Raw genomic sequence first — 11,315 nt, 5'->3', positions numbered from 1 at the left:
TAAATAATATAATAAGCTTTTTAAAATACAAAATATTGTTCATGGTGTTTCCAACCTGTTCAGTTTGTAGTCAGGGTCACAATTCAGATGTCTGAGTTGTTAACAGCGCCACCAAATAGGCTAGTGATTTTTTTCCCCCTCTAAAACTTATTATATGGTTTCATTTTAACAGGCTAAATGTGCATATTATCCAATACATTCAAGAATACAGAAAAAGTCCAAAACCTGAAAATAGATTTGTATATCAGAACTTACTTTTTTTTCTTCTTTACTCTCTCAGTCATCATCTGATGACCCCTCAGATTTATCTGCTGTCCCTGTTCATAAAACTCATTATAAAGTTGTTCAAACTAGCTACACCTGCAGCAACTAACAGTGGCATATTGCTTACACACTGAGGATTCATTATTGATAATGTAATGATGTCACATATGAACTAATGATATTTCAGTCAGAGTGACCAAATCAGTTTTTACATTAATACATTACAGCATTTTGCTGCCAATATGGAGGACCTTTACTTTTAATGGAGTATTTTTATATTGCTTTTACTTAAGTAGCGAAATGATCTGGATATTTCTTCCACCACTGATCTTTAAGCACCTGAAACAAATCAAATACTATCAAATTGTGACAGAAATGTGACAATATGCTGCAAGAAGGGCCATGAGCCCAAATGTTTGGAACTCACTTGTTTGAGGAAACTCACTGCACAACTTTTTCCAGCCTCTTTGAGTTTTGCACAAGCAAACAAAGAGATATACTTTGTGGTGGAGAAACTTATTACATGTTTATTTCAAAGAACATTTGCTATCTATTAATGGTGCAAATGATAACAGCGTGCATTTCTATGAAGTTTAAAACCGGACATAAGTATACCTTGTGCAGCACACTTTCTTTATTAACTCTGCTGCTGCTGTCTAGTAATATCCTTATGACAACAGCAGAGTGCACTGTCTAACCACTCATCAACTACTCTCAGTTCCTGGAAACACTTCAGTCATTTAACGCAGGTGTGTCTACCCTGTTAGAAATGCAAGATGACTGTTCATGCATTGATTTTTACACTCTTCTAAAGGGTTATATCTTAATCCTTTACTCTTACTATTTCCTACAAAACTTTTCTTGGTGTACCACGTATATTCAATTCTTTTGAAAGCTCTGCCAGTTTACCCACTTAACTGCTTTTTTGTGACTGACAGAGGTGTTTGCAGGTCATTTTTCTGAATGACATGTTGGTCAAGAACAAAAAGAGGATACTGCAGGGGCCCAAACATTTGTTTGACAGAGTCAGTGTAAAGCCATTCAACATGTCTGTGTAACTTGGTGCTTTTCTTCATCTCCATCTCCTCTATTCTTCAAAGCTTTAACTGTAAATAATCAGCAGCCTGCTTCAATAAAGGAAGAGGTACCCAGGGCCATAAGGGGGGAATTCAAGTATTCTGAGGTCGTGATTTGAATTTTTCCCCAAATGCACCAAACTTTCCCTCTTGGAAAATTCTAACCAGACACCAAATGTCTCTAAAATGAAATTTGTTGATTATTTATTATTTTGGCTGTGAATGTAAGTAGGCTATATTTTGTTTTCAACCCTTCTCCAAGCCATCAGAAATGATATTCTGAAAAGAAAAGGTGTGATTTCATTCATAGTCAAATTAAAATATATTTCCTTTAAAGATGCTTGAGTCAGTTGAACATTAGCCTGTGATAGTATAGGCTATGTATAAGTAAGACCTGCGTGTCCTCAATGCTACAGTCATGGATCTGCCTCTTGAATATGACACACTGGGCTTTACGTTTAACACAGCCTGCTGTAGGCTATAATTGCAAACACATCCTAAAGTAACGTTACAAATTTCCATTTAAAAAGTGTTTTTGTTTTTTTTCTCAGTTCAAACAGGCAGCGGTCCACCTGCCACTCAGCTGGAACCTCTGGAAGTGTATTGGCCTGAGGTTGATGAGGGGCAGGTTGGCCCCGCCCTCATCCAGATGTGTGTCTCGCTCCTGTCTCTTCAGTCCACTGCTGGCTTCAGCAGTGAGGAGCCTCAGGAAGTCAACAGGAGGGTCAGGATAGCAACACGTAAAGTATAAACCAGGAGAAGCTGACTTCTGTAGCTGTGGTCCGCATCAGTCGGATCTTACTTGAGCTAATGTGTCGTGACTTTGTCGTTAGCCTGCGAGACCTGCGCCGTGCGTCGGAATTTACCCCGTGGGGGGCTTGTTTTACCTGGCCAGCCTCAGACGCAGAGATGATGGAGAGAGGCAGGGCTGAGTGCGGTGCCAGCTCAGAGCGCTGCTGAACACAGAGCCTCATTCAGCGCAGAGCAGACTCTGCTGACAGGGAGCGGTCCGCTCTCCCAACCGACCTGTGCGAATTCTCAGTCTGGTTTTTAGATGTGATTCGAGGGCTTTTTTTAATTTCTTTTTTTTAAAGAAGCAACAAACCGTGGAGGAAAAAACAAAAGAAAACGAAACCATCTCAGATTTTTTTTTGTGTGTGTTTGGCTGCGGAATGAGGATGTAACCGGTTTCCACATGCATCTGGAAGTGGCATGAGGTTAACTCCAACCTGAGAAGAGCAAACTGCAGGGGCGTGTAGTTAATTGAAATCGATCCGGTGGTCTCTTTTTGAATGTGAAGCGCCAGCAGAGGTTCTTTCTCCTCTCCTCTCCTCTCCTCCCTCCTCCTCCTCCCCTCTCCTCTCACCCCAAACATGACTTCACTGTCGGGGACTAAGGAGAGGTCTGTGAGCAGCCGGAGCAGAAAATATGGGGTAGGTTATTCATTCCAGCAGCAGAGGGGTGGACAATCCTCTGTTACCAATAAGCCATGGCAAACATAAAAACTTATCATCCATTCAGTGCTGCATGCATGCGCTCCATCTCACACTGCCCACCCATTCTGTAGTTGAACGTGTAGTTTGCTTCCCCTTTTCAGGGTGGCATAAATGTAAAAGTGATGAGAGCTCTCATTAGATTTGTGCTCATGCTGATGATTGATTGCTTTGTGAAGATCACACTTCATACCTCACTGCTCATGGTGTCACAACAATGGCATGCTTTTTCACTGATAGCTCCGCCACATCACTTTAATTATCATTAAATGAGGATAAAGCTACTAAATCAGATATTATTCTCATTCTCGTGTCACTACCTACTATATGTTACTCCAGCCAATTTGCATTATTTTGTGACACAGGGTTTGATCACGTTATATCTACCTCTTCATTTAGAGAAGACTACGCATTCTCACCTATAAGCCTACTCATTGCTGCCTTATTATAGCCCTTGTAAGGGATCACAGTCATGCCCAGCCTCTCCAGCCTTCACACCACATCAATGGGTCTGTTCTCTGACTGGATTTACCCAACCGCAAAAGATCAAATTCTCAAGTCCTTGCGGCTCATTTGATGCTCCCATGTGGCTGAATGGAGCAAAATAACCCAGGTCTACGCGGAGTTGATCCTATTTAGTGGTTAATGGACGCATCTAATATGCTGACTGCCTTGACTTTGGGTTGTAGCACTATTGCAGTAGATGTTTGATAGCCTATTGCTTCCTGCTTGTAGGTTTTTAATTGAACCATTTGATTTAAAGCCCTAATGTTAGTTAGATTATTTGTTTACTCGTTGGCTCTTTATTCTGTGTGTATGTTATTATAGCATGTTGACTGTTTGTTTAGCCTGCACGCATCTTTATGTCCATTTATACTCACCTTTTATCAATTGTTGCCATATGGACTAAGCATGACTATTGGAGCTATGTGGCAGGTTAATATTTCTCTACCAGAATCATTTGTTGTTGATTATCTCTCTCATGAATTTCAAACATGCGCTGCTGTAACCTGCTGAATACAGTTAGGAGAACACAGTTTGCTTTGCAGGCAAAAAGCAAATAGCTTGACTTCAATTTGCCTAATACAGACGATGTGCTGTCATCCCTTCCTCATGATTTTGTTCTCATCACAACCTGCAACCTGTTGGGTGGGCAGACTTATCAGTGCAAATATTCACACAATGATAAATGATGCTTGTCCTGCCATGATATGTCCAAATGTCTGCCATGAAAACACTTATTTGTAATCTTTTCTTCTTTTTAAAACATTTCCCTAGATGCCTGACACTTCCCCAACCAAATCTGCTTCCTTTTTCCCGGACACTTGGTACCGAAAGGCCTATGAGGAAACCACCCGCTCCAACACACGTCCCGCCCCAGAGGGTGCTGGGTCCATGCCCAGCTCCACGGGCACCCCGTCCCCAGGCTCAGGGATCTCTTCACCAGGATCTTTCTCTGGATCGCCAGGGACCATCTCCCCAGGGATTGGGACAGGATCACCGGGTTCTCTGGGTGGCTCCCCGGGTTTTGGGACGGGATCACCGGCCTCAGGTAGTGGAAGCTCCCCTGGGAGTGAAAGAGGTATATGGTGTGAGAACTGCAATGCAAGGCTGACAGAGTTGAAGCGACAAGCCCTGAAACTGCTCATCCCTGGACCTTACTCCAGCAAGGTAAAAATCTGATTGCTCTCTAGTCCCTCTGTCCTATATGGTGTGTATGAATGTGTATGTACGGATCATCTTGTATGTTGTATATGTTTTTGTACCTGATCTTCACCCAGCATATCATCCAGAAATAACTTGTTCCTTCATTAACTTTGGCATTTAAACAGTGGCACTTATTAACTTGGTTGCTCATGAAAGACTGGGCTTCCAATCATTCCCTTGCTTACTGTGTTGCTGTGTCATCTGAGTTATTGTTGTCATAAATCATAAGAGTGCTGTTATTTATCCATCTGTGAAAACGAGCAGAAACCAAACAGCCTTTGGGATTTTGGGGTAATTATGGTATCTGAAGCTGTTAATCAACCACTGACAGTGTGCCAAAAACCAAATGATAAACACACAAGACAATTTTGATTTTTAGTTTGGAGTTTTCGATCTTACCTGATTGATCATATCCCCAAAATCAATGAGCTCACTTTATTCTATATTGCTTTTCTCCTTTTGGGGGAATTAATGTGTTGGATTACTGAAAGACATTGACCTCTTCGAGCAGTTTTGAATCCATATGGGCTGCTGCCTTTTCTCATTTTATTTGACAGTTAATTCCTTTTTTTCTGTGGGTAGTCCATATCAGCAGTTTAACTTCCATTAGTGAGTCTCAATACTCAGGATATGACTGCTGCCAGTAGATTTAGGATATACAGTAGGATAAAATCAAGTACTATAAAAATTAAAAAAAAAATCATTATCATGTTTGCATTTCATATGGCTATTGTTATTTCTACACTGAATTGTTTTCCGGCTCAAAATGTATTAATTGGTAAAAGACACCTGGGCAACAACTAATGTGCTTATTCAGTTGGAAGCAAAGCCTGGCTTTGCACTGCAGAGACATTTGTTGTCACTAAGGAAGTCTTTTTGTGTTTATGTTCAGCTTTTTGGCTTCACTTAAGTCAAATTATAAATACACAATTGAAAAAAATATGAGTATTTTGGTTTTGACATTGGTTTGGCTCACAGAGCAGATATGCACATAGTAATAATGAAGAAACACGTCCTGGCAGAGGTTTTGACTCCATACTCTTTAAACATGTTGTTGGAGTTTACAGTTGACTGGATGTTAGCTATGAATATAGTAGGCCACATATCAGGCTTTGAGTTAATTTGTAACAAATAAGTGCTTCGAACGCACCATGGGGCTAATAAAGTACAGCTAGCGAGAGAGTCAGATATAGTACTACAGAAGAACAGTGAGACTTACTATACAGCCTGTAAGACAATAACAGAGGTGGAGACACTGGATTCTTATTAAGAGCATGACATTTGGAAATTGTTAGGAACATTTGAGGTTAGTGGCGACTGTAGGTTGGCAGACCACTAATTAAAGCGTTATTTGTGAGGTTGGGCTTAGTTCAGGCTGATTAAAGCTTCCCCGTTGTGGTTAACTTTATTGCAGTGTAGAATAAGCGCAGGCAGAACTTACAGTATTATAACTGGTGTACGTACTGTATGTCTTTATGTAAAATGTATCATATAAAAGAGTTCGCTTTTACCAGCTGCACATACAGAAATGAGCTTAGAAGTGTCACTGGACAAAACATGGGATTTTAGGGGCATCACAGTTCTAAATATCTCTCATGGCTCAAGGAGTTGTCAATGAAAAATAGTGATTTTAATGACTTTGTATGCTTGACTGCATCAAACCTCAGAATATGAACAAGAAAATGGACTGAGAGAATCAGTTGGCCTTTGTACACATAGGTGTTCAACACCATGCATGCAGCATATTAAATATTGTAATTTCACACTCAGAAGAGCAAATATGGACTTCTGATCTGGTTCTACTGAAGTTTCCCATGAGTTAACTGACACAGGGTCAATTGGTGGTTTCAGACTGCAGCGGTTGGACATTTATTCCTTTGATATGGGATTGTTGGAACCATCTGTAAACATACCTGGAATTGGAGAAATGCTTTTACTCATGATAAACTTAAAACAGCATGTTAAGGTTAGACCCAAAACGTGTGCACAGTCCTGTTGAATCTTTGTTAACAGGAAAATTGCCAGTACAATATGTCTAGCTCTCTGACTTTAAGCCTGTTGTTGTTATACAGGTGGCTAGTTATTCTGTGCCATCACTGCAGAACTGAACAGTTCAGTTATTTTAGCCAGTTCAAATTTCCTGGCTGGTTTTCTTTTTTTTACTGTTCTACTCTTTTGACCTGCGCAGGTGTTCTTTGTCAAAGAAAAGCTGAACTCATGTCCTTGGTGAGGCAATGTGATTTAATATTTCTTCTCCTTCACCAAATGTGCCAGAGCAGCAGTTCAGTTTATGTGTGTGTGTGTGTGTGTGTGTGTGTGTGTGTGTGTGTGTGTGTGTGTGTGTGTGTGTGTGTGTGTGTGTGTGTGTGTGTGTGTGTGTGTGTGTGTGTGTGTGTGTGTGTGTGTGTGTGTGTTCCTGGTGTACTGTCAGCATGGGATCCCATGTTATTCCCACAGGACACCGAGAAATATGTGACCCCACACAGCTTGAATACAAAAACACATCCACAAACTGATATGACCTCCAACGCACACATACACTTGCGCACGCACACACACAGATTACATTGACTTTCTAATTTCCTGGAGACTTTCCATGACCATAACCACTACTTGCCGGACTTTAACCCTATTCTAACCTTAAATTAAATCTTCACCATAAAAATTTAATGATTAATGTTACTTGGATCTTTTTGTCCCCAAAACAATACACAATGTCTCCACAACGTAAGTGTGTAATGTCCCCACAACATGAGTAATACCAGTACACACACACATTCTTATACAGGGCTGTTAATACTATGCTAATGATGACCTTCACCGCTCTTGCCTTTTGAATATTTTGCTGTTTGGATGTCAGCAGTTCAGTGTGTGTGTCTGACATGCACACACACAAATAAGTGTAATTTGTCAGTGTGCTTAAATGTCAAGATATTATGTTGCGGCAAACGAACCACTGTTTGAATGCTCATCCACCTTAAGATTCTGTAAGCAACTATTAGCTAATGTAAACAAAGTGCATTATTCTGTCCATTAAATGTCCTGAATGCACCTCATTAATGCATTTAAACATCCAATAGTAGTTAACCTGCTCATGACTCAAAGGAGACATGACGGTTTAGAGACGAAGAGATAGACGGAAGATGAAATTGAGTGATTGATATAAGAAATAATAGAAAATTGTTGGACTGCATGTCGTGATCTCATCCTGATGTGACTTAAGTGTCGTACTCAAATTAAACGGAAATCCATTTCAGGTAATTTTGTCCATACTATGATTACTCCTGTTTCTCAGTCAGCTGGATAAGGGACAGAGAGGAGGGTAGGCAGTTCATGTTGCCGGTGGCAGTCTGGGCAGGAGAGTGTGGCTAAAAAGTGCTCTGTTGAGGGATTAGAGTGAGCATGTATGCTTTTAGGTTTAGAAACACACATGCACGCACAACACGCGCACACTTGTAACCACAGGATTCAAAAGCACATCTGGCTACACAGCTGTACTCACTTAAGGCCTCTGTCCTGTTCCACTGGTGTGTATATCCTTATGTCCACGCCCAAATGATAAAGGGATGGAGGTGGATCTGTTTTTGGTTGGTCCAGTTCAGCTCTGGAAAGTGGGTCACTGTGTGTGTTTTATTCACCAGCAAAGTGTCTGTTTCAGATCAACTGAAAGTCAAAACCATTCATGTTTATGAAGTGAAACATATACAATTCTACATCAGACATAAAAATAAAGCCAAAGAAGGACATGTTTGGGAATTTATTCACTCCCTGAGGACCTCTCACTGGCAACTTCAGATTTATTGAGATTGCTTGCATCTGTTCTTTTTTTTTTTTTTTTTTCTTCAATTTGAAGACATCACGTGAAGTACTGTTGGAGACTCTTTTGGATATATATATATATATATATATATATATATATATATATATAAATGCACTTAAAATGTTTATATTAGCTGACCCATTGATGTATTTGCTTAGATGTGGCTGTATATTAAACAGCCGTCAGCAGTTTCTGCTGTACATAGATTTTTAACTTTAGTGCACATTTATAAGGCTGGGATCATTTACAGTTACAGTGGAGTGACTCTGGGAAACTAAAGCTTTCTGTGACCTGTTTTCCTTGTTCATGCCCCAGTTACCATAAACTTAGCCAGTTCTTTTAAAAGTGCAAGCCAAGAGTTACTCCTGAAAATATCTGTTGCTCTACCTACTTCGTTGTCAGATTTGTATTCATACAACTTATACACTTATTACATGTATTATTTATAATGACAATAATAATTATAGGAATTTGTTAGTAGTCATGGAGATTAAGCTGTTGACATGCAAGCTTGTTGTAACTTAATTAGTAGAATTTGTAAGACCTTTTGTCTGTGTTGACACAATGGGTCATGTGTAAATGGTCCATCTAACCATATGTTATTAATATTATCAGACATATCATTGAATAATGACAATAGCTGTCAATTGCAGCCCTATATACTTCAAACTTCAAACTACTGCACCAGTGAATGACACAATTCACTACTAATCACAATGTACATAAAACACCTGGCGGAGTCATTGTAATTCTCCAAAGACTGACAAACTGTGAGGGCTGCATCATCAGTTTCACGCATGACTGAAAATGTTATCTTTAATATTGCCAACCTAATGATTTTAATGCCCAACATAATGAACCAATTTTATCTGACCATCAAGTGAGCTAACGGTTTCGAGCTGATAGAACTGATAGAACTGATCTATCTGCTGTTTCAGATGTCTTTTCAATCCACCAAAACAAGTGGGATTGATACGCCTGTGGACATAATCAGTTCAACTAATTCCAGTCACCAGATAATTGTCACCTACAACCAGTAATTAGTCTGTAATTAGAGTACTTATCAGATCAAATAGTGAAGTATCACTGCTCAACAATCTGTGCACAAAGGGATATATTTCTGTACACCGGTAGCTAGCTATCCTGTAATAACCAAATCCCATAACACTGCAGGAGCAGGCCTCCGGTAACCACGGCAGCTGGTGTTGCCACGGCAGCGACATGTGACAGATGTGAGCCGCATACATATCTCCATCAGTGTTAATGGGCTCCTCATAGTTGTGTACATGAGGCTGAGAGACAGATAGAGCGTGGAAATATATGGAGTTCATGTGAATAATAGCGCATGTTAGTGTGTGTTTTTGGCAAGAAGTAAGACTGAATATATATAGTTAAAAAGTGTGTGTGTACACACACACACACACACACACACACACACACACACACACACACACACACACACACACACACACACACACACACACACACACACACTGTGTGTCAGCGAGAGAGTGAGAGTGATCATGCCCTCCTGATGCCTTTCAGGTGTGAAAGACATTACCATATAAAGAGGTGGCTTCATCAATAACTGCAATATGGTGTGGATGGATGGATGTGTGTGAACGGAGGGAGATGTTGATGCAGGCTGAACTGAAGAGCTTATTACCAGGTTTATGTCAGTTTGACCCGCCCCCACAAACACACATGGATTCTTAAGTGACCTGAAAACCCAAAATGTCAAACTGCTTTGTTGAAGAGTTGGTCAGGAGACTAGAGAACAGCCTATTTGTAAATATGGTAATAACATCTTGTAACAACAGAGATCAGTGGCATTTCACATTCTTTAATGTTGGTCATTTCACTGGTGTTAAAATGAAATGGGTGTTGATATTTACTAAAGAATAGGAGGTTTGAAAATTATTTCTGACCATGTGCGTGTCCTCAGTACCATTGCCAGCCTTTTTTAATTACATGCTGTTAGTAAGATCATGTAAAATGTCATCTGCGTCAACAGATCTAATTATATCCTTAAAGGTTATGGAGACAAAAAGGGTCTGACCTGTTCTGACCAGAATATTTTGCTATTTTTCAACTCTTACACCTCCTTTTCCTTGTCCTTTGTCTTGTTCTCATCTGTCTTTTTGGCATTTTACATGCTTTACCTCAACCAGTGCCCAAACATAAATCTAACCTTAACTCTAAATCCAAGTCTTCACCTCAAACATCCTTTTGAAGTTGTCCTCACAACACAGAAATAGCCTCAGTCCATTTGGTTTAAACTAAATTTTTCCTACACAAACATAGCAACACAAGTACACACACACACACACACACACACACACACACACACACACACACACACACACACACACACACACACACACACACACACACACACACACACACACACACACACACACACACACACACACACCTTTTTCTAAATCCGGCTCAAGAGAAATGAGAGAAACAAAGATATCAATTTAGAGGAAGAAAAGAAGAAAGAGAAAATAAAGAACAGGAAGAGAAATGAGTAGCTACAGGGGAAAAAAGAAGACCGCTTTCTCTAATAGTGCTATAATTATCATTAGTGTCAGTGACCCATAGCGGACGCACTTAATTAGACTAACTTCCCCAACCAGTAGGCTGCCACAGTCAACACACTGTGTCGGTATATAACCTGTCGATAAAGAGCCAGAGAAGCCACAAAAAGCTTTGCCACATCCAAAAGACAGCAGATGAAGATTCTGAGTTTGCCAATGTGCATGAATTGGGAAACTCAGCAAAACGCACATTATAAAACTCAGCAGATGCCAAGTGTTTGTACAGCAGATGCCATTTTGACTCTTGATCTGCAGTCACAGGCTAATTGTGATTTTAATTAGGAAACTTGGTCATATCTCACTTAGCATATTTCTCTCTGTTTTTAGTTGGTTTGGTGTGTGATTTATAATG

At 40.1% G+C, this 11,315-nt stretch overlaps 1 protein-coding gene across 2 annotated transcripts in view; it reads left to right on the top strand.

The window, feature by feature from the left end:
* The first annotated feature begins 2,088 nt into the window (after positions 1–2,088).
* The window catches only part of kif26ba (kinesin family member 26Ba), an 86,586-nt gene continuing 77,359 nt past the window's right edge, over positions 2,089–11,315 (top strand). For both annotated transcript variants that reach the window (XM_069693747.1, XM_069693746.1), the window contains exons 1-2: positions 2,089–2,773; positions 4,112–4,504. In XM_069693747.1, coding sequence (XP_069549848.1) covers positions 2,714–2,773; positions 4,112–4,504 — 453 coding nt within the window. In that variant the 5' untranslated portion in view covers positions 2,089–2,713. The remainder of the gene's footprint in view (positions 2,774–4,111; positions 4,505–11,315) is intronic.

The sequence above is a fragment of the Brachyistius frenatus genome, unplaced genomic scaffold (genome assembly GCF_029030835.1).
Source record: "Brachyistius frenatus isolate BFR_SWC_R1_liver_20210118 unplaced genomic scaffold, ASM2903083v1 Contig_15, whole genome shotgun sequence".
NCBI lineage: Eukaryota > Metazoa > Chordata > Actinopteri > Embiotocidae > Brachyistius > Brachyistius frenatus.
The sequence above is the reverse complement of the archived record's forward strand: the minus strand, read 5'-3'. Positions and strand labels throughout refer to the sequence as shown.